Genomic DNA, 25,545 nt, shown 5'->3' with positions numbered 1-25,545 from the left:
GTGAAATTGATTGTGGTTAAAGAAAAACATAACATTTTAATTTTGTCCTGTTCTATCATTAAATATCAGTATAGTTTGTCCAAAAATAATGTAGCTATACCCAGAAATGTTATGTGTTCAATTCAATTCAAATTAAATTTAACATTAACCTACTACAGTAGACACTTGATAATTCGAAATTGGAAGATCAAGGAAAACATTTTATTTACCAAGATTTTTGAATTAACAAGAGGTTAAATTTATTGGGAGAAAAAGAAAACATTTGAATTACAAAGAGTTCATTCTTTTATTTGCTGGGTTCCTTTGTAATTTTGTATGATACCTTGGTCAAGCAGTTGAAACTTTGACGGTAAATTGAAGTTCTACGTTTGACAATTGAAGAGCGTTATTGTGGACCAAACAATTGTCAATCAGAATCAGAATCCATTTATTGTCATTTGTCAACATTACATTGCTTTAGACAACGTCGAAGAACATAAGGAATACAGTAATATGCAGTATAAAAAGAAATAGTACAATGTACCTACTTGTCAGACTAACAGATATAACAGAATAAAACATAACAAAGAAATAACATTCAGCAACAAATACTAATTAAATTAAAACTATGAAAATTAACAATAAATCAACTACAACTACTCACCATAGAATCACTACAGCTAATAACATAGATTAGTAGCACAAATATGGTCTATATATCTAGGAATGTCGTAGGTCTATTCACTGCCCTGAGTTCCACTCGGGCTACACCCCTTGGATGTCCAAAGTTTTCAGGGGAGGTTTTCAAAAGGTAAATATTAATTGGTCTCCATATTGGAAGCATGAGAAAATTTACAATGCTTACCTTTGCTTTGACATTTAAAAAGACAATCAGAACTGCCAAATGTTCATTTCACAATTTTAGACAGCTGATCCAAAGAAATTAAATATATTTTACTCAACTATGTGGTAGGATTATTTAATCTAAAACTTAATCATAGATTATTTTTACTAAATCTATTTCATTGATTAAGAAACTGATTTTTCTTCCTCTTGTGAAGCACGGGTACAACAGCTAGTACATTTCTAAAGCCAGCATAGAATGACTCCAACTGAGCAGAGGATTTATGGAACCTTAATAAACAACACAGGTTAATGTTTGTGACTAAAATAAAAATTATGGATAAAAATTAGCTGTAGACAATTTGTCATTGAAGTAGAACCATAGATAAAACAACCCCTTAGTAGATTTCTCATCCTTATGTAACAACTGAAGACAATTTTATTGTTAGTTCATGTACGGTTTATGTAGAGGTCGTGTTTTGTTTACAATTTGTTTCCCGTTATTACAGCCATTTAAAACCTCGTTTAACCAAATAATACGATCTAATCATAAACAATAACTTGTCCCCTAGTTATATAACCAAACAGTAAAGCACAAATCAAGAAATTAACCCTAAAATAATGGAAACAAAGTTTCATCGACACTAGCGCCTTTGTGTCACGTACATGAACTAGACACGAAAAACGTGCTTCAAAATTTACAATGGGATGAGAAGTCTACTTGTGTTGGTTAGTCTATGGTAGAACACACCCGAGTAAGTCTCCTAATAGAGAGTGCTGATGTAAAATTATATTCTCTCCCTTAGTATTTAATGCCATCAAGAGATGCTGTAGTGGTAGTTTCCAACAAGTTGCCATTTCGGTTTGGCTTTAAAAAGTTGGCGTATTCAGAATAAAAACTTATTAACTTCGGCTTTATTTTATGTCAGTGACTCAATTCTCCATTGTTTATTTCATTCCAAGATTGGTTACAAATTTAGCATGGGAATGTTATGTCCACTTAAAGCATTGACTTTTGGATACTGAAGTCGGGATCAGCTGTTACCAAATCTTTATTAACCCACGCACAAAAAGTCAAATTCACGCAGACGGGCGAACTAAAATCTGCTTCCCATGTTATCAAATGTGGAGGCTTGAGTTCACAGACCAATTTTTCGGAATCGCCTCACGGGCGATTTGAAATAATATCTGGGCGAGTGTGTGCTATATTGTCAAAATTGAAAATTCTATTTTTTCCTCATAGTTTTTGTATTATGATAGTTCATGGTACATCAAATTTGCTATAGTTCACAGTGAGATATTTTTTCAGTTTCAGTTTGGTTGACAAGTTTGTGTATTTCTCATAAAACGCCAACCAAAAAATAACATCAACGTATTTCCTGTCACTCCACTCATTAAACTGTGTTCATTTTTAGCGAATTTCCCATATAGGGAATAAGCTATTACCGTTGACTGTAAATCCTTATGGATTTAAAGTCAACACTATTACCATAGAATTGATTTCCATGTTAAAAACAACAACCGTTCAAATTCATATATTATATATGTGTCCATTGGCACGATAACTCCAAAAATGATCCGATATTGATGAAATTTGGTACAAACGTGTAAACATACGTTTATTCGAACGAGTTCGCAAACCAGCATGATCGGATCATGGGAACGGGGTTTTATGGGGTAAACATTGGGTTTTCTCGTTTTTGACCCTCAAAACGTAAAATTTCCCAAATTTTCTCTAGACCAATTTGAAGAGCTTAAAAAACAAATAATTGAGTATATTGAAGTGTTTCTGTATGATTGGTTACGGAGAAAATTGTAAGTTAAAAATTCCCATGTTATTCTCATGGAGAATAAGTAAACGGTTGTAGTTTGCTTATTTATGGATATATTTGGATCAAACCTGGAAATGTATTTATTTTGTACTAGCTAATAATATTTTACTAAACAACACACTTTATTACCCTCCCTTACTCGTTAAACCTAATGTTGTTTGATTGAATAGATTTAATTGAAAATCAAATCAGGCAAATGGAAATTCGCTTAGTCGGCAGGTTTGCTGCGGCGGGGGTGTTATTGTTTATATTTTGTATTGTACTTGGTGGGGGGGGGGGGGGTATTTATTCCATAAACCTGCAAAATATTTAACATGGGATTCCAATCAAAATTCCTGTCTTTTAGAAACAGACATTCTATACGTAAATTACTACATAGTGTTGTATTGAATCTTATATTTCCAAAACTTAAAAGTAAACATAAACAAATAACATGTGATTAAATAAAACATATTTTACTTGTCATCTTCCCCTTTCCTTTTTTTTAATGAATCTTATCATTTCTTCTTTTCAAACCCTTAACTTTAATAGAGATTAAGATCAGGACTGTTAAAGTTTCATCACTATTATTCCTTCATCCCATTTTGTATTCAATACGTCTTGCACCCATCACTAATGGACAGGTAGATATTGCACAGATAGTGTAGTATGAGTGATGAATTATTTTGGTGTATGGCGCCCCAGTTCACACACACAGTTTGAACCAGCAGATCCACATGTTGAGCTTGGGAAGATAAAAATACCTCAGTCTGTGCCGAGAACCCAAACTCCGCGCGACTCTGTGTTCTGTGACTTGTGTTGATCTTTTACTGACTAAAAATGCCGTACACGATGAAACGTGTCTCGGAAAACCAAGCCGGGTGAGTTCATAAGTATTTAACTTTACATAAAATTTATTACGTTTTGAAATTATAAAGTTACAAAAAATGTATAAGGTTGATAAATGCACAAAGTACCGTAACTAGTAAGGAAGATTTTTTTCATTTAAATATTTTTACTGATATTTGCAGCTAGATCTTGAAAGACATTTGGTTCATTGAAATATACAATTATAATAAAAAATGTTTGGTCCAAACCAACAGTGTTCTTTTGAATCATCGCAACTTTTTAATTAAAATTATATACCGCAACTGTAGGCTAATGTAAAATATCTCTGAAGGTATTTTCTGTAAAATTTGGTGTCATTATACCTATCTAAGCACTTCATTTTCTTTACACAATTTTATTTATTTCAGGTTCCCCGGCATTCCCAACTCTATCAGTGGACAGTTCGGTTCTTTCGTCCCGTCTCTAGGATCTCTCGGCGACACATTAGGCTCAAACTTCGGAAATGTTCTTAGTGGAGGTGGTGGAAATTTGGGCAACATTGGAAACTTGATCGGTGGTGGTGGCAACATCGGTAATTTAATCAGTGGGGGAAACATAGGAAATTTGATAAGTCAAGGGGGAAACATAAAAAATTTAATCAATCAAGGAGGGAATATTAAGGATTTGATCAACCAAGGTGCGAACATAAAAGATTTGATCAGTGGGGGAGCAAACATCGGAAATATTTTCGGTGGGGGTAAACCGCCTTTTGGCATTCCCAGTGATATAAAAGGCACTTATCACTACATCAACAGAATTCTGCGTTCTGGACAAGAAGGGACTTCGCCTTATCATCCTGCAACTACAGTTTTCAATGTGAGTATTGACTATGATTGTTTAACTTCCTCCAGTTTACTATAGAAATTGGATCGAAAAGATTCATTATTTTGTGCCCCTGCTGTTATGATTTTATTTACGATTAGTGTGTGCTTCTGTACTTGTTTCTGTTACCATTCTAAGGTTAACCCATTTTTAACCAGAGAATATAATTAATTGTAAAATAGTGTTTCCCCATAACAACCCAATAGATGAATATAGGTACCAAATTGCAATTCTCAATGTAAAATAATTTATTGTAGACGATTGGTGCCATACCTTTAAGGAAGTAATTAATTAGTGAGAATTTTTGGCAACATTAACTTATAGTGCCTATTATTGGCAACAATAATTAGTGATAATTGTTACTGTGTGTAGCAAAAATCTTTCTAAACTGATCAATTTGAAAAGTTTAACCATGCATGCCATGACTACATTGGATGCTAGAGCAGACATCCAATCTATATGCAACCAGCTGTAGCAAGTTTTTTTTTTTCTTAGAACATGTTTTAATGAACTTCTAGTTCATTTAAAACATTTAAATACATGGCTAAAAAACTAAAACATATTCATAGTTTACTACCAATACTAATGAATTTATAATTTCTCTTTTAGTTTTTCTCTAATACAGTTAATGATTGAGATATGAAACATACCCTGCCAGCAAGTTACTCTTTTAGTTTAGGATGGGAAAAACGTTGGTGTCTAAAAAATATAGTGCTATTTTATAGCACTACTAGCACATATGGGCCTAATCTATCAAAATCTCAATAAATAAACTATGCTCTTTTTCGTTATGAAACTGGCTGTAGTCAATGCTGTATAAATATATAACATTATAGAATAATATTTTTTATCTATCACAGTGTATACATGTTCAAAGCTAGTGACTGAATCTATACTAAATAGTTCGTTTAAAAAACCAATAGGTATTTTATTTAATTTTTGTATATTTAACACCAAAAGGAGATTTTGTGAGGGATCGGTCTAGCTCTGTTTTATTTATTAATTAACATTGACAAGTTAGAAATCATCATTAATTAATATCTTAACATACATGTGAACTGGAAGAAACCTCTGTCAATTGTATTATACCAGAGTACCCGTCTTTCGTACGGACTCTTTTATATAGGCTAAAGTCATCGGAAATTATGACTGCTGTTTGTTTTAAAATACTGCCTTTAATACTTCATAATTGCTCGAATTTGAGCAACAGGTTCACTAGTGCTATAGTATAGCACATCTACCATAGGTAGCCGTAATGTACCACTGCACCGAAACCATAGAAAAAAGTTAAGTTGTCATTGTGTACCACAGCTTTTTGTTGCTAGTTGGTTTAAATTAGATGTTATCATAAACGCAAAAAAAAAATAATAGTGCTGCACCCTGTTGGTAAACCTTATAACTTATAACTTTTTAATGCTATTTAATATCATAGAACCAACTTGTGCAGTTGAGTCAGAGCTGACTAAAGTCTTTAATTCCTTTTAAATATGAATACTCATAAGGTTAACATGAGAAACTCCAGAGCCACTGGGGCGGAGCCCCAAAGGATTTTTGAGACAAGAATATGTCTATATGGTGATCGAGAATTGTGAGCTATCATCACACAAAATTTCAGCCCAATCCGACCAGTATTTTTTGCGTTTACTTGTCACAAACCATCCATACATCCAAACTTTCTCACTCATAATATTAGTAGGATATTACAAACAGCATATAAGTAAGTAGAAATTGATTTTGTACAGTAAAAGTTACTTATAAGCGTTGTACCAGTTTTAAAATAAAAAAAAACACACACGTAGGTCTACTATTGGTGATACGTTTGTGTGTGTGTAACCTCTGGTAGAATGCCAGTGACTCAACATATTAAACAATGTTCTATTTCCTGTGTTCTGTCTAACATCATGTCTAATTCTGACCACCAATAAACCCTTTGTTTATGTTCGGTGGACAGATTAATTTCTCTCAAGAAACCCTCTGAGCATTCCACATAGTTAAGTACCATCAAAGTGATGTAATTTATACAATACTAGCTGTACCCGCGGGCTTTGCCCCGTTTAACTTCATATATGAGCTCGTTCGCATGGCTCAATCACGTCCTGGTTGAAGTTCGTTCGCTACGCTCACTCACCTTTAGGTTGGAGCTCGTTCGCTGCGCTCACACATCCTGGTTGAAGTTCGTTCGCTACGCTCACTCACCTTTACGGTTGGAGCTCGTTCGCTGCGCTCACTTGCCTTCAGGTAAGCTCGTTCGCTACGCTAACTCGCCTCCGGGTTGAAGTTCGTTAGCTACGCTCACTCACTCAACTTTGGTTTAAAATTAGCTGTTGTCAAATATTAAAAAAAAATAAACAGCTGTTAAGATTCATTAATTCCATTTATGAGTACTCATTAGGTTAACACGGGAAACTCCAGAGCCACTGGGGCGGAGCCCGAGAGTCCGATCAGAATAAAAACGACTTAGTTTTCCTATTTAATGCCTAAAGAATCAGTGTACCAAATTTCAGCCTCCTAGGTAAGTGGGAAGTGGGAGAATTAGTGATGAGTGAGTGAGTGAGTGAGTCAGTGAGGGCTTTGCCTTTTATATATAGATAGGGGTGATTGATTAAAGAACTCTTTCTTTAGAAATGTGATGTATTGTACTGATGTTAATTTAAATTTACCTTCAGTGACTGTGAAGACTTTTAGGTAAAAACCATCGGTGGAATAGTTTACTGAAACCTTTTTGGGAAATGTTTTTAGTGTTTGAAATTCTCCAATTGTAATACCAAAAAATTAATAACACCATTCTAGTTTTTGTAATAAATATTTCAATTGAAATTTATCTCTGAAAGTTGTTTAATACCCCCGCCACAGCAAACTTGCAGACTGAGCAAATTTCCATCCGGGTAACGACTGGATTTCTACTAAAATATTCCTGAAAATTGTCAGATTTATTTCCTATTTTAAATAACATTAATTTTAGTGAGTATACTTATGTTTGCTGCTACAGGGAAGATATTGAGGTGTGCTTTTTTATTGAAATGTTGATAGCTTAGTATGAAATAAACAAAATTGTCAAATTTGATTAAAATATATCAATAAACAAGCAAACTTCAAGAGTTTATTTATCCTCCATAAGAATAACATGGAAATTTTAAATTTACAACTTTTTTAACTATCTCCATAACCGTTGGGTATACAACAACGCTTCAATATACAAAATTATTTCTTTTTTTAAGCTCTACAAAATGGTTTGAAGAGAAATAATGAAATTTTGTGTTTTTAGGGTCAAAAATCGGAAAAATCAATTTTTACCCCCTATAAAACCCCCCATAGACCCCCATTTCCATACTCCGATTATGCTGGTTCGTGAATTTGTTCAAATACACGTAGGTTTACACGTTTGTACCAAATTTCATCAAAATCGGATCATTTTTGTTCGAGTTATCGCACTAAAGGACATAGCCTATATATGTATATATATGAATTTGAACGTATTGTGTTTTTGGCCTCTGGGGACCTCAAAACGAAAAAGTAAATCGGTCTGGGGTCTAGGTCTTACCATGAGACCTACGGTAATAGCTTAATAGCTTATTCCCTGTATGGGAAATTCACTAACAAGGGTTCATGTGTGAAAGGTCCTCTTAATAGAGTACTTCAGACTAAATTGAATGCATATTAAATCAGCTGATTCTTATATTACTACATTCACATTGTTATCATTCAACTATATGTTAAGCCCAGGTACAAGATTGCCTCTCAACATAAGATCTCTTCTGATATTGTATTTTATTGATGTAGGTGTTCTTATAAGTAAATACTAGCTTTTTACAGTTTATTGAATTCTAAATTAGAAAATATTATTTCATTTTTCAATATGCATGTTTGTTTGTTAAGATAAAATGTATCAAGACATTTTTGTGATAAAATAATACCAAGAAGAACACCTACTGGCAGATTTTATTAATGTCTCGTAATTATTGGTATGGATGCAGAATAGACTCTTTGTGGATCTGTTATATTATCAGTATTACTATTTATTACAAAATATACAGTTCTAATACTTTTTTCCAATTTTTAAAAGATTAATCATTGGATTAAAAAAATATCCAATTCATCTTATATACTGTACTTATAACTAGATTTCTCATCCTTATGGAACAGCTGAAGACAATTTTATTGTTAGTTCTGTACGGTTTTCTGCAGATGTCGTGTTTTGTTTACAATTTGTTTCCCCTTATTACAGCCATTTAAAACCTCGTTTAACCAAATAATACGATCTAATCATAAACAATAACTTGTCCCCTAGTTATATAACCAAACAGTAAAGCACAAATCAAGAAATTAACCCTAAAATAATAGAAAAAAAGTTTCGTCGGCACTAGCGCCCATGTGTCACGTACATGAACTAGACACGAAAAACGTGTTTCAAAATTTACAATGGGATGAGAAGTCTACTTGTGTTGGTTAGTCTATGTTATAACTTATATATATCTTATAACTTATAATTATAAGTTTGTATAATTAGCTATGAACATTGTGGATTTCCAATCGATTTTACAATACAATTTGCTATTTGTAACTTATACATCAGGTATAATAGTCCAAAAAAGGATATTTTATCATCTATTTATCATTTACTTTACACAATTTTTTCTTCGGAAATTAAATAGTTTTTCTAATAAATTTTTACTTCTAAACAGCCCTTAGATACTGTGCAACATTTTAACCTTTTTACTGACTAGCTAATCTAGTATATTATTTTTCAATTTAATCCCTCCAGAAAAAGTTCTCCAGGAATAATTATGCTGAAAGAAACTGCTTTCATCATTCTGGAGACCAAAAATAGCACCATCTGGTGACGAAGATGTGATTCAGTTGGCATTTGTTGGTTGTCTCTGTTTGAAATGCAGCTTTTCAAATGTTTGACAGATTCTGGTGAATGTTATGGCTGAATGTTGATAGAAATGTAATATAAATTTTGGCTCCATCTCTGGCTGAGTTTATGTAAATCTTTGTGAATATACTAAAGGTTTTAAAATATGATAGAAAATTATACTTACATCTCTCTAAAATCTTGTTAAATTGTTAAATACAATGTGTTAACAATATTAGATTACCTTTGTTGTTGTAGCATGTAGTATTGACAAGAGCCTAGTTCCTAAAATAAGAGAGAAAAATCTAGTCATTGATAACTCACTCAAACCCAAATGTCACCAATTTTGAAACACACTTTAAAATATACTTTATGTAGGATGGGAAGTGTACTTGCATGATTCAAAGTTAATAGTAAAAACCATCTTCTGGGTTCCAGCTTTGCTCAGAGTAAAATAATTATAAGCATTGTCCTAAAAGGTACTTAGGTACTTAGGTAGGCCTACTTTCTGTGTCCAAAAATAAGCTGATTGTATTTTTTTATTGTGTTTCCAAAATGAAATAATTAAAGTAAACAAATAGAAAGTGTGTTCAGAAAGGGAGATCAGGATGAAACAAGATGTATTGAAGCCAAGATAGGTAATTTAAAGGCTGTGTGACCTAAAAACAGCACAGTAGTCCTTTGTTGACTACATGGCATGGTACTTATCTACATACCACGCACGCAACTTGACTGTGTACTGTGTAAGGTATATGCACTCTCATTAAACTGATTTTTGTCTGTCATAACGTTGGTCATAACATACATCCTCTAAGTCATTAAGCTGATTCCTTAAAATGTGTACAGTATTTGATAAATGAGCAGTCTCCATATTTTATATGAACAAAAAATAGTTTTGTTTTAATAATTTTCTTCATTTTTTGTAAAATACTTTACATCCTCATAAAAAGTAAATGAAGGATTTTGATCCTCATTGTTTTCACTAAATGTAGGCCTACATTTGGTTTCCGTCAAAATAATACCAAACAATAATTTTGAAGACGCTTTCAGAGGCAATGAAAATGATTATGTTCATTCTCAATATTGTTTCCGAACGGTAAAAGGTAGCCAGTTATGAAGTTACCAAAAATCAGACTTCGAATTATAAATGTTGATGTTATATCATTGTGATTTTGCACAATCGTGTTCACAACAAACAACTCAAAATATGTTTTCCTGTACAAGTAACTGTAGTCTGTAACTAATTGATAAGGGTCAGAAAAGTAAAAAGATGTTTGAAAACTGTGAAGTCCTCAAATATTTTGATGAGTTCCTTTATCCGTTACAAGTGCTGTTTTCGCATAGTGACCCTTGACATTGGCAGGGCAGGAAACAGCTGTTAGCAATGATAATGATCGTTATCAGCTGATAACAGTGACCTCCATGCCCCCTCCCCTCCAAACCATAGACACATCTCAGTCCGTTGCGTGGTTACTGTGCTATCACCACAATAGTGCCGGTGCGGGCGTTATTTTATGGTGGCCATCTGATCCTGGACCAAACCTATCTGATTTGGTTGGTTCATATTCTGTTATTGATTTTAATATTGTTTATTTCTTCGAATTACCAGGTTTTAGTTCGACTTTGATATTGTCACTGCGGTTTTTGCTTTCATAATATGTTTAAGTGTTATTTCTTAAACGGAAATAATAGAGTCGATTATGGTGACAGGGTTTAGTGGCCTAATTTATCTTTAAACCCCACATTTTAACTATTCACCTTATACGTAGGTCAAACCATAAATATTTATTTTATAAAAAAATTGTTCAATAGAGAGTACTAGTAGAGAACAGGTAGAGAACACATCGATGTATATAACCAGAGAACATTAGCTTCACGATATTAATTAACAGTGATTTTCCATACGACATAAAAGTTGTAAAATAATATAATCTAAAAAAATCATTCGTTTGACGGTTTAAAAAAATTTTAGATGCAATATCTCACGCCTTAATCTACTCAAACCACACAAGTCGTTATACAAAACCTTAATTTTTTACCGCACGATATCCAACACTATAAAAATAGTAAATTAACTCTAAACTGAAGATAACCTTTATTTACTATCTCCACTTAAAAACATCTTTTAAATATTTTTGATCCAAATAGTTAGGACTCATTTTTTTAAGTTTTTGCCTAGAAGACTTAGTCGTTGAGTTTAATTGTTTAATTACGGCTGTGAACGTACTTCACACATTCCTTCTCAACAATCCGGGTTTAATTTCAGACCAGTTCCAGTTTTTATAGCTGCAAGCGCTATCAGTCTGTCAGTCAAGTCAGTGGTCAGTGGCTACAAAGCGTCAGAAGGCGCCGGTAGTGCGGTTTAGTGTATCAGTTTAATCAGTGTATTAGTGTGTCAGTGTTAGTGTTATCAGTGAGATGACCTGGGATGACGGAGAACACCTGATGAACGGAAAGTCATCTTTGTCAAAGCCAGCCGAAGTTGAAGAGCCATGCGTTGTGCAGAGACATCAGGATGTTGAAGCGGTAATTATTTAACGTGTTATTCTTATGGATCAGCTGATAATAATTTTATGTTCCTGCTCGTCATTTTCTGTACCAGTAAGGTTTTGATGATTAGGCCTAAATGTTTATTATGTTATCTAACTACCAATGAGCGACGAAATTGCACTATTTGCTTGACCTGTCTTTTTAAATTAACCTTAAAACAAGAGAAAACATTTGGTCAAAATAACAAAACCGGGCTATATTAAAGATTTTACAATAATTTTCCCCCTTCAACTATGAATGTAACCTGTTAACTCTAGTCTGCCCTTGGTCAATGACCTACGACGTGAAAGCTAAGGGAAGTCCAAAATATAGCTTTCAATCAGGGTAAAAATAATTTCAGTGTCTCCACAAACTTCGGACTACTTATGTTGGTTCGAACCAACCAAATTATCGACGGTAGCTTCGTGGTCATCGATCATTATCATTGTGAAGTTGCTTTAATCCTTTTTTCTACAACTCGTTTACTGTGTTTTTCTATATAATGTGTAAAACTGGTAAAACATCCAATACCGGTAATAACGTAGTGTCATCGACTTCTTCGGATGGTAAGAAAAGGAAGTGTGTCTTCAATACATCGAGTGCGCCCAAACAATTGCGGTCACCATTTTGGCGGTTCGGTAGATCTTCCGAAAAAAGTGAAACCAATGAGGTAAATAACGATAATCTATTGTTTGGAATTAATTGTATGTTTGATTTTTATGTTTTCTCTTTATAAGCTAGACAAAACAGCCCATCCAATCACTCTTAAACCAAAGTTAATACAAATAATCCTCAATAATGAACTTTAGGGAGTTCCTAAAAACTGATAAAAAATGACCATGACCAATAATTGAACTGTACACGATTCATATAATTAAGGTCACTCTTGTGAAATAAATAGCTTTACCAAATCCCTTTCAAATAGCCTTGCCAAAATAGCCATAAAAATCATTTTCATAATTTTTCAATCACGTATGTAACAGTATTAGATGTGTAATTAACTATTGTAGAGCAATTATCGTATCCAGGATAACCAATGGAAACTTTGAAATCCCAGCCCTTCTGGGTTTTTACGATCAGGAATAGGCATAAGACAGAAACCTACCCATTGAAAATAATATCCCAATGCATAGAGGAGGACACAACACATACATTTTAATTAAATATATATATATCTACATTCTTAGCTAAGCTATTTTGTTTTTAAAAACTGGCATAGTTTCAACTGGATTTGACTCAGTTTCAATTTCCTTACAGCCCTTCCTATGAATTTCTTACCGTGATTACAATTTTTAATTTATTATTGTATTATATATACTTGTACTTACTAGTTTATAATAGTACTTGTTGACGCCATTCTGTACTCTATGTGTACATAATGAATACAGAAAATGTTGATTTGATTTGAATTTGAGCAATTTCCCGAAGTTTCACGACGAATGATTTTTGATTTGAAATGCAATGCATTGATGTTTACAGATATTTGAATTTTTTTAAGATACAAAGCTTTACTTATACTATTATACTATTAATTTAGTTCCCTTCCTTTTGAAACCATTGCTATAATTTCGTCCGATTTGTAACTACGAGCCTAAATTCCGGTACAGTATATGTCTGGTTGAATAAGTAACTAACACAGTGTCGGTTTTGTAGTTAGAACAGTTAGTTACAAGTCGATAATTGATGCGTCAGTCTTGATACCACCGATGTAGGAAAGATAACGAAACTGCTGATCTAATATTGAGTGAAATCCGCCGTAGGAAAGGTAACAAAACTGCTGAACTGATATTGTGTGGCAACCAATGTAGGAAATATAAGAAAAGTGATTAAGTCATATTTAGGACATCGCTGCAGAAAATATAACAGTCACTTTGAGTTTCGAGACATATAACAGCTCTAGTCGAACACAAGGTCGATTTATTCATTATATTACTCGAGTAGTAATGGCTCAGTCATCTCCTTATCAAGGTCGCCTTATCACGAGCTTTTATGCAACCACCTTTCCTTCATGCTAATTGACACATACATACAAATACAAAGCAAGAAATATCCAATGTAAAATTGCAGTTGGTTATATGGTCAACATCTGATGAAACTTGACCAACTTGATGTTTAATTAAAAACAATTCAACCAAATATTGAGCTGTGTTCAGTTAATTAATATAATACTCTAGCATTCGTTCTTTAAGTATTTGCTACACAGTATTTCAATTTATGTTCTATTTTCCTAATAATCAAAAGGTTCGATCCTGATCCTGAGTAAAGATAATTTATAATTAGCTTTGTGGTGGATCAATAATTGGCGCAGCTGTTTTTTGTCATTGGGTTTGTTTGTTTGGACAATAATGATCGTGCCTGAAGAACCAACCTGTTCCTTGTTATTAACAATGGTTCTCAACCATTCAACATTCATCCTGTACTTTCGCCTACGTACCTCAGTGTGTCACAATAATCTCATCTCATTATGTTATAATAAATTTCGATATTACACTTTGGATTAATGAATGTACACTCATACAATTATCTTGGTAGCGTAATATCTGAAAATTAATAATAGTTATAATCATTTACTACAGTATGCACAAACAGTTGGTTTAAAATTATGGGATATAAAATGGAGCAGAGGTTCGGTTGTTTACAGTTGGATCTTTGGGTCTTGAAGGAAATTTTTAAGAAATATGAAGATTTTAATCGATTCAATGCCGTTAGACCACCTACAAAAGGAATTGGAGTTTCACATAATGAATCAATAATTAATCATGCATGCTATTGTAAATGAATTGAGATATGATATTAATTCAATACTAATTATTTTAATGATAAATGCAACATGACCTTACGACAAAAGAGGAAACTTAAAACCGTAAAACAGTCCGATTTAGCGCTGCTTTTAGGTTAATTAGTACAGTCAACCCCTTTCCATCATCGTTCACGTAAATAAAAAATGGCTTAAGTTGACCACGCGATTTTAATCACATTACCTTCTACGTTTTGCAACAAAGAGTCAGTAGTTAGTTACATTAGTTAGTAGTATGGAGCCAGTGTTTCACTCTGGCCAGTGGGGCGGAGTCCTAATGTGTGAACCGTTGGGGTACAGGGTGCGACCGGTAGAGCCAGGGGTAAGACTCAAATCTGAGGTTGGAGTTTCAAAGGAATCAGCATTTCGTAAGATCTGTGTGCAGAATGTCGAGGTTGAAGTTAGAAGTGGCTTAAGTGTTATACAAGAGGAGGATAATACGGTAAGGAGTTTAACTTCAATGAGCTTTCTATAGTGGGAGTATGTTTGCACAAAATTAAAGTTTATAAGTTGTTAACTGACAAGTACGACAGTCATATAAACTCATGATGACATTGTTTACATGGAAATGTTAGAAACCGTCATGGGTTCACTTTCTCTTTTTCATACTATTCTATAACTATTACAACTAGTGTACATGTTGCTCGAAATCGAGCAATTGCAAAGAAGTACAGGAGTTATTTATAAACAAATTACTTGTTTAAAAACTAATAACAGTCATAATTTCGAAAAAAAAGAGTCAACTAAAAGATTATTAACCAATGGAAATTCTCACAATTTACATAACAGTCCTATTCCAGTTTAAAGGGTTATTTTTTTACAATTAAACTGCCCATTTAAACTGGACGGGAAAATGTAAGCTTACAATTTAAGTCAACGTAAAAAGGCTGTCAACTTTTATAAAGTACCGTACCTAAGTTATTTAGCCAATTTGTAGACAATAAGGTGTCGGCTACCTTAAACTCTACAGGACAGAGTTAGGCAAAAACTGGCAGAACTCTGAAATGGTGTTATTTATCATAGGCTTACTCATATGCCAAATCCTTAAAATAAAAATTCAATAACTAATAACTTATATCATTAAACACAAACCAACATCCAAACCCAAAACTATACACATTTTTAATACAACATAGATAATTTACACATTGACTGTTTACAATTAACATATGTTCTTCTTCTCACTATTAATTTTTGCTTCGCCACGGGAATAATCTGTTTCATTATCATTGAAATAGATTTATAATAAATAATCTATCATAAAGTTTAAGATTAAATAAACCTACCACATAGTTGTTTTATTTTTTGATCAGCTGTCTGAAATTGTGAAATAGGCATTTGACAGTTCTGGTTGTTTACATTTAAATGTCAAAGCAAATGTAAACATTGTTAATTTTCTCATGCTTCCATGGAGACCAATTATTAATATTTAATTTCTGACAACAGCTGGAGTTTCAAAACAATGTTTGTTTCCCATGTTAATCTTATGGAGAAATACGAAACTTTAAAGGACCCCAGGGCCTCACTCTCTAATTATTTCCCTAAAAAGAAAGTTTCCTGCACAACTTCACGTTACGCTCTTTCCAATGACACCAAAAACATGTCAATCCGTTCAGTAGTTTCGGAGGAGTAATTGTCACAAAAATCCTGCTTGCGTATTAAATAAGTACTAGTTGCTATGCCCGTGCTTCGCTACGGGGTGAGAATACAGAAATGAATAATTCCGTTTTACTTTGAGATACTATAATATACTATAAGAAACTGTTACAACACACTTACCAGGAAACATATAGGCAAAGGCTCAATCGTGCTTATTGATTATTCAAATGAAGATCTCTCAATGTATTACAATACTATCATTTTATATAGTGTATAGCATTTAAAAAATATATGCTAAAGTAAAATTCATTGACCACATGGCACCAAGAAACAATTCTCATTGTAAAAAAATTAAATAAAATAGCAGAACAGCATTTCTGACAACAGCTGGAGTTTCATAACAATGTTTGTTTCCCATGTTAATCTTATGGAGAAATATGAAACTTTAAAGGGCCCCAGGGCCTTATTCTTGAATTATTTAGCTAAAAAGAAAGTTTCCTGCACAACTTCACGTTACGCTCTTTCCAATGACACCAAAAACATGTCAATCGGTTCAGTAGTTTCGGAGGAGTAATTGTCACAAAAAACTTGCTTGCGTATTAAATAAGAAAGAATAGATAGATAACTGGGGTACCTTTTATCATATGAACGCTCAAATTTTTTTTCTAAAATATTAATTTAGCACAAAGTGTTTTATGAGGCTGATTTTGTAGAGGTTGTATTAGAGGTAAATTAAATAATATTGTCTATTTTACTTTTAAATAAAGAAAATTATTTTTCCTGCCACTCAAAAATCATCAAAACCATGGAAATGATCACATTACCATATCTGTAAAATGTAAGCAAAATAGCCTATTGCCGCTCTAGAGCGGGAATAGATTATTCTCGCTCGGTAAATCAGCTGATATCACAATTCAAGTTTCTATACCATCGAAGTTCTATACCAACCACAGCCGCGGATTCGGTTTAGCTAACAACCAGTAAGTAAATAACAGCCTAAATTACATTTTATATACATCTAAAAAGTTAATCTGTGTTGATAAAGTTAATTACGTTGGTTTAGGAGCACAAACAGTCGTTGCCACTCTCGAATGTGCGACAATTGCGCTCGAATTGCTATGGCAATGACGTACTTTGCGCTCTCGGTACACAAATTGCTACATATGTTACATATGCTACAACCAATGGAAGGTGGCTGACGAGAGTGTTGCAATCACCAAAGAAAGCAGTCGCAACTCTATGATTCACGTTAAAATCGCATCTATTGTGTTTTATTCCGTTTCTCTATTCTCCACATGAATGGGTTCGTAACAGTTACAAACCCATTATTTGTACTCTTTAGCCTTGAAGTCTTTGGGATTTCATTGAAATTTCAGCTATTGTTTTAGGTTTTAGTTTGTGTTGTTTTAGGTTATACCTATAGCAAGAACGAAATTTAATATTGTCTAAAAAAAAAAAAAAATACTGTTGTTGCATATTTCAAAATGAAACATTCATGGGGAATACGTTCCAGTAAATTGACTTTCAAGGAATTGGCAATAGTGGGCCAACCAGTGTACACTCTTGCGAGTACTGTTTGTTAAGGAAAATTATTACGATGTGAACCTACTGTACTGTATGCGATGACGTGTTGACGAAATGCTGCAGGTTGGATTCCGATAATGTAAGCGGCTGAAGAGAGCCTCTCGGGATGAAGATAAAGACGTCACTGTTTCTCGCGACTCGCGTAATCAAATTCGTCTGCTTCTTTGTACAGCCGTGATGTACAGCCATCGGTGTTAGTGGCGTAGTGGATAGAGTACTCGGATTTTATGTAAAAATAAATACAATTATATAAAACTTATTCTGAAAGAAATGTGGCTGTCAGTAGCGCCCCTTTAAAATATAATCTATATCTCACGGTGTTTGTTCGATTTTCATTAAATAAATTACACTTGTTTTTTTAATTCTCCCTGTGCTGACTGGGTTGTTCATAACGGATACTATAATATTACCATGACTACGTCTTGTGCTTATCTAAACAACGAATATGACAATGGTAAGGGCCCCGCTCTACGATTACCTGTAGAATTGATGTAACTAATTATTGTTCAACCAAATTAATATGTTAGTGGCTTTCTAATAAAATAGTTGAAACCATCAGACCATAACATCTTGAGCATCCTTCACCTTATCCGTTGACTTTGACACTGCAAAACAATTATCATCCTAACGTAAAATCTTGAACATGTTTTGACGTTGGTTTTATGTCCTGTAAGCCCAAAAGACGTTGAAACCAATTCAATGACAGTTTGAGTCTAAATCGTTGACTGTAAATCGTCTTATCATCGAGGCAGTAGAAGAAAAGTAAGTTCCTTGAAAGCTGCGCAAGCAAATTCTTTTCTGATGACTCGTCTTACTGTAAATTGTTCTTTTAGTCTGTGGCATTGCACAATAACATTGGTTCCGTTAGAATTGATTAAATCGTATATAAAATGCTAGTAGTAGATAAAGTTCAACTTCAGGTTTCACTGTTTCTATATTTAGAATTTAATAGCTTTACACAAGAAGAATGTGCGTGTTAAGATCATTCTGATTCGTTTTGAACTTTTCTGAGATTCATGGCAGTGTTAATGGGTTCTTAGGCGATGAAACTGGCGAAACTAGTAATACACATCACTCAAACTCACTGTTATAAATCAATCTCAAGTTGTATTTACTAGGCAACAAACAGACGTTTGTCAAATGACTTAGTGGGGAGAGATCTCCAATAAATAGATACATCTCTTGATCAAAAGGGACTTCCCTTTTTGTTTTCTATCCAAGTACCAGGTATGAAAGCTAAGTCTTAATCCAACGGTCACGGAATTTACATAGGTGAAAACCATTAGCAGAACTAAATGGCAAACGTTGTTAAATTAAATTGTTAGAATTGTTATAACTAAAATGTTTAAACTGCAAATGGCACACACTTGTCTATTAAATTTTGTTCATCTTTAGATTTATAGATAAGTTCATATTTTCAATGATGTGCGTGAAAATCGACACAATGTTATAATGATGAAAGAAGTTAAATGTAATTCAAGAAGCCTTTGTTATTCAGTATTTAATAAAAATTCAAGCACAACGTACTATAAACGTATACTAAATATGTACCCCCCCCCCCTTGCCGGTGCGCAGTTTTAAGACCACTATTTCGTACTTTCACCAGGGGTGCCCACAAGGGGGGGCTGTGACGCAGACTGCGTCATTGAAATTCTTGGGGGGGGTTCCAAAATTTCAAATGGGGGGGGGGTGGCTAAAGTTAATTGCAACTGTGTTTAACGTGACAACAATCAATATAAAGTCACCAGATATAAAGTCGATTAATTAATGAGAATAGTTATATTATTGAATTCAATTAGTTAAAATAGGATTTTAGGATAGTTTAGGATTCGTGGAGGAAGTTATTATTCAAGATTAGCAAGACGTGAGATTTAAGAGGGAGGGCACGGAATGGCTCAGCTGCTGTGTTAGATAAAAGATAACGCGTGGTACAGACACGTCCAGCTACACCGCGACTCGGCACAAAACGCTTTGTTGGCATAAAACTTGTTAAAATACAATGAAGTAGCATAGGCTACAATACTTTACACTATTGTGTAGATACTCGATTACCTGAGTGAATAGGGAGGGGGGTATTGAAAAATACGGTTAATCCGTTATAGTATAAATTAACATAACTTACTACAAACCCATTAAAACGCTGTAAACAGCCATTAACATCACGGTTTGAATTTTTATAAACGAAATTCAATATTGCACAATCATTATTATTGTACATTTCAAATCATTTATCTTGGTTCAGTTGCACAAACGGAAACTTTAAATTATGGCTAACTCTAACTCAACTAATAACTAGCCAAACACTACATTGCTATAAATAACGTAAATATTAAAGGACCCTTTAGAAAGTGTTATAAGCTACTGCTCATGATAGACGGCTAGGCTACCGGTAGGTGCTGTATCACAGCATAGGAATTGATAGATAAGTAACAAAAAAAGTGTAAAATTATATTTAGAGATAATAAAAACATTCTTAAAAAAGAATGTGACGAGAACAATCTTGTTATGCTTTTTCTTTGTTCTTAGGTTCTTTATTAGGTTTATCTTCAATCCATACACAAATTCATCAAGTCGCCATATTTAGGCTTATTTATTGCCCAATCACAGCCTTACTAAAGTTACCATGGCTACTAATAACTCAATCACAGTTTACTAAGCACTAGTAGTACGCTTATTCTGCGCGTAACGGGATGAGTGAACATGAGCGCAGTAATGAAAGAGTCCACCCACACCTAGCCTACTTACCGGTGTCACTGGTGAACACAATGTTATTTGTATGGGCAAATCAACCAAATCTTAGTCAACAACAATCCTAACTTCTCATCCATTAAAGTCATCAAAGTCATTGGTAATATACGTAATGGATTTCCAACAGTTATCGATAGGAGGTAAATCCATCGTTCCTGTACAACATGTCTTTTGATTAAATGAAGCCTATTTCCATATTTGTTATGAGGCCTATCATAAACAAAACTAAGCCAAACTGAACTAATCTAACTTAACCTAATTGCCAAAGCACAATGAAATGAATCTCCTAAAAATATCGTATGGTTTACAATGATGATTTAAAACAAACGATATCGTAATTATATCATCTAAAAATGATTAAAAATCCAATATATGTTTATCTAACTAATGAAGGGTTCCCACACTCCGGACTGCTCGCCTCAACTACTTCCATCATCACTTCCTACGTCGTAAACATGTTTCCCTCCCTTCCTATGGCATTTTAGTATTGCAGGTACATTAACCTAACTGTCACAAAGGGTCCCCACACTCCAGACTGCTCGCCTCAACTACTTCCATCACCACTTCCTACGTCGTAAACATGTTCCCCTCCCTTCCTAGGGCAATTTAGTATTGCAGGTACATTAACCTAACTGTCACAAAGGGTCCCCACACTCCGGAATGCTCGCATCAACTACTTCCATCACCAATTCCTACGTCGTAAACATGTTTCCCTCCCTTCCTATGGAATTTTAGTATTGCAAGTACATTAACCTAACTGTCACAAAGGATCCCCACACTCCGGACTGCTTGCCTTGACTACTTCCTTCACCACTTCCTACGTCGTGGACCTGTTTCCCTCCCTTCCTTCAGCATTTTTTATTGCAGATCCATTAATCTAACTGTTACAACGGGTTCCCACACTCCGGACAGCTCGCCTTGACTACTTCCTTCACCAATTCCTACGTCGTAAACATGTTTCCCTCCCTTCCTATGGCATTTTAGTATTGCAGGTACATTAACCTAACTATCACAAAGGGTCCCCACACTCCGGACTGCTCGCCTTGACTACTTCCTTCACCACTTCCTACGTCGTGGACCTGTTTCCCTCCCTTCCTTTAGCATTTTTTATTACATATTCATTAATCTAACTGTCACAAAGGGTCCCCACACTCCGGACTGCTCGCCTTGACTACTTCCTTCACCACTTCCTACGTCATGGACCTGTTTCCCTCACTTCCTTTTAGGGATGGACGGGATTGAATTTTTAGTTCGGGACGGGACGGAACGGGATTTTTATTTCCTTCCCGATTTTCGGGACGGGACGGGACGGGATTTTTTTCTGTGCATAAAAAGAAAGTACTGTATTGCAGTTACCAAAAAAGACATAAGAAATCAATTTTTACCATTTGTGGCACTGATCTATAAAAACCAAAAAATGGGTAACAATTTACAGGTACCTATAGAAACTTGTGACTCGCGGGTCACGGGGTGATCGTCTGTATGACTCGCGGTCACGGCGCGATCGTAGTCATGACTCGCGGTCACGGCGCGATCGTCGGTATGACATCGCGGTCACGGGGTTATCGTCGGTATGACTCCACGGTCACGGCGCGATCATCGTCATGACTCGCGGTCACGGCACGATCGTCGGTATGACTCGCGGTCACGGCGCGATCGTCGGTATGACTCCACGGTCACGGGGTTATTGTCGGTATGACTCCACGGTCACGGCGCGATCGTCGGTATGACTCGCGGTCACGGCGCGATCGTCAGCATGACTCGCGGTCACGGCGCGATCGTCGTCATGACTCACGGTCACGGCGCGATCGTCGTCATGACTCGCGGTCACGGCGCTATCGTCGTCATGACTCGCGGTCACGGCGCGATCGTCGTCATGACTCGCGGTCACGGGGTTATCGTCGGTATGATTCCACGGTCACGGCGCGATCGTCGGTATGACTCGCGGTCACGGCGCGATCGTCGGTATGACTTGCGGTCACGGCGCGATCGTCGGTATGACTCCGCGGTCACGGGGTTATCGTCGGTATGACTCGCGGTCACGGCATGATCGTCGGTATGACTCGCGATCACGGCTCGATCGTCAGCATGACTCCGCCATCACGGCATGATCGTCAGTATGACTCCGCGGTCACGGCGCGATCGTCGGTAGGACTCCGCGGTCACGGCGCGATCGTCGGTATGACTTGCGGTCACGGCGCGATCGTCGGTATGACTCTGCGGTCACGGGGTTATCGTCGGTATGACTCGTGGTCACGACGCGATCGTCGGTATGACTCGCGGTCACGGCGCGATCGTCGGTAGGACTCCGCGGTCACGGCGCGATCGTCGGTAGGACTCAACGGTCACGGCGCGATCGTCGGTATGACTCGCGGTCACGGCGCGGTCGTCGGTAGGACTCCGCGGTCACGGCATAATCGTCGAAATGACTTCGTCTCCTGCGTTCGCGGACCTATCGCTCGCAATAACGGCGTTATCGGCACTCGCGAAGCGGAAAAATCGCCGACGATCGGACCAAATCCCGTCCCGAAAAATTCCCGAGTCAAATGTAATCCCGTCCCGATAATCGGGAATATTTTTTTCCCGAAAAATTCCCGAAATTTCGGGACCCGTCCATCCCTACTTCCTTTAGCATTTTATTATTGCAGATACATTAATCTAACTGTCACAAAGGGTTCCCACACACCGGACTGCTCGCCTTGACTACTTCCTTCACCACTTCCTATGTCGTGGACCTGTTTCCCTCCCTTCCTTTAGCATTTTTTTATTACAGATCCATTAATCTAACTGTCACAATGGGTTCCCACACTCCGGACTGCTCACCTTGACTACTTCCTTCACTACTTCCTTCACTACTTTCTACGTCGTGGACCTGTTTCTCTCCCTTTCCATAGCATTTTTAGAATTGCAGATACATTATTCTAACTGTCACAAAGTGTTCCCACGCTCCGGAATGGTCGCCTCGACTACTTCCTTCACCACCTCCTACGTCGTGGACCTGTTTCCCTCCCTTCCTTTAGCATTTTTTTTATTACAGATCCATTAATCTAACTGTCACAATGGGTTCCCACCCTCCGGACTGCTCGCCTTGACTACTTCCTTCACCACTTCCTACGTCGTGGACCTGTTTCTCTCCCTTCCCAATGAGTTTTTAGAATTGTAGATACATTATTATAACTGTCACAAAGGCTTTCCACACTCCGAAGCGCTTGCCTTTACTACTTCCTTCGCTACTACTTACTACATCGTAGACCTGTTTCCCTCTCTTTCGATAGCATTTAAGTATTACAGGTATATTAATTTAACAGTCACAAAGGATTTCCACACTCCGCACTGCTCACCTTTCCGCTTCCTTTACCACTCTCTACGTCGTGGACCTGTTCCCCCCCCCCTTCGCATAGCATTTTAGTATTACTAACATCTTTGAATATTTAATATTCAATGCCAACATTAAATTGAATAATGTAAAAAGCTGCTTTGTTCGAAATATATACATATATATTTTTAGTTTAAAGGTGAATTTTAATACTGAACATAAACGGTATATAACTGCCGATTAATATTGTAATGTTCAATTTATTATTCAGAAAGTTGTGAAATTTAATTAACTTAAACAACATTATTCTGAAACCTGTGAAATTATAATGATATATATTCATAGACGCCAACCTGTTTACTCCATGAATGAAATAGCTTAGAGTAAAAGTCGTTCTCTCTGTCTTAAGTAGACAACAAAATTGTTGGTCGTAAAACGTAAACAAATAAAAAGAAGAAGAAGGTAGCTCCTAGTGTTATTCTTATGGGACAAATTTAAAATTGTTTTTAAGGTTTTTATAATTACTACTGAGCGGAATTGTCTAGAATTTTAATGAGGTCTTCCCACTGGTGTCATAATTATTTGTGCAAAATTTGAACGCTATAAGTGCAACGGTTCTTGAGTTTTTGATGCGAACACACTCACTCACAGACAAGCGGACAACTTTTCTCCGACTCCGCTATACACGATACATAGATTCGTTCACTTCGTTCACTCATCTATTATATCGTCACCATTCCCCAGCTGTTGTATCTGAAATCTGTTGTAACATAGCGCACAGCAGACAGAAGTGTATAACGGAGCAGACGATTGTTGGCGCAAGCGTTGTTTCCATTTCATTTTCATCAAAGGAGCTGTGATGTTTCCAAAGGGAGGGAGAGGCGATCGTTATATCAAGAGAAAGGCGCTGACAATTCGTTAAGCAGAGGTTACGAATGCTATACAGATATTCTGGCAATACTGTAACAAATTCCTTAAATTGAGGTGACTTATAAAACTCTAATTTTGTTTATATAGAAAGATAAGTCTCCCAGTCCTGTACAACACCGATTCACGGTCTTTTCCCGGTAATCAAAATTAAAGTACAACTTGATACACACAGAATCTCCGGTTCCCGACCTGGATGATGGCTAGTTATTTAATTTAATTTACAGTTACATATACATATTTAGTACCCGTGATAAATCAAACCCGTTATGTAAGCCAAAGCCACACGGTTATTAATCTCACTGGGTTTTGGATTTGCTTACAAACGTGATCGGAAATGGTTAGGGCCTACACAGTATTCGTATAAAACATTTATGTAAAGATATCAGTGACAGCTAGAAAAATGAATCTTTATCAAAACAGCTGTTCGTAATTTAATATATGACGTGTTCTTTTAACAGATATTAGTATTTCATAAATGACGTATGTAGAACATGGAACATGGAGAAAAAAAACTAGAAAAATCACAAAAAATTGGGTTTTTGATCGTCCGTTATTTTATTTCCAAAATAGTGAGGCCATATTTGATTGGCTAAGGACACTCTCGCCAATCCTGTGAATACAATTAAACCATTAGAATCATAATCGGTACTCTAGTTTTCTTTAGAGTAGGCTGCGTAAAATGCCTTCTGGGACGTGACAGACGGACATAAATTATTGAGATAAGACATTTCAATTTCTTCAATGTATAAAACGTAAAAATAACCCAAAATATGTATAATTCTGAGCAATGTACAGACAAAACCATAACTTTATTTAAATAGATTAACTGGGTTTGAATTTTCAA

General features: G+C 35.6%; 1 protein-coding gene across 7 annotated transcripts in view; it reads left to right on the top strand.

Moving 5' to 3' along the window:
• The first annotated feature begins 3,391 nt into the window (after positions 1 to 3,391).
• Positions 3,392 to 25,545, top strand: part of LOC128999338 (calpain-A) — an 82,356-nt gene continuing 60,202 nt past the window's right edge. For 6 of the 7 annotated variants that reach the window (XM_054425784.1, XM_054425782.1, XM_054425781.1 and 3 more), the window contains exons 1-2: positions 3,392 to 3,514; positions 3,890 to 4,337. In XM_054425784.1, coding sequence (XP_054281759.1) covers positions 3,474 to 3,514; positions 3,890 to 4,337 — 489 coding nt within the window. In that variant the 5' untranslated portion in view covers positions 3,392 to 3,473. Of the gene's footprint in view, positions 3,515 to 3,889; positions 4,338 to 10,671; positions 10,753 to 11,597; positions 11,725 to 25,545 lie in introns of those variants that run through there. The other variant, XM_054425786.1, reaches the window with a different exon arrangement.

This window comes from Macrosteles quadrilineatus, unplaced genomic scaffold (genome assembly GCF_028750875.1).
Source record: "Macrosteles quadrilineatus isolate MER2022 unplaced genomic scaffold, UCM_ALF_1.0 Scaffold_8__2_contigs__length_117827958, whole genome shotgun sequence".
Classification (NCBI taxonomy): Eukaryota; Metazoa; Arthropoda; class Insecta; order Hemiptera; family Cicadellidae; genus Macrosteles; species Macrosteles quadrilineatus.
The sequence above is the reverse complement of the archived record's forward strand: the minus strand, read 5'-3'. Positions and strand labels throughout refer to the sequence as shown.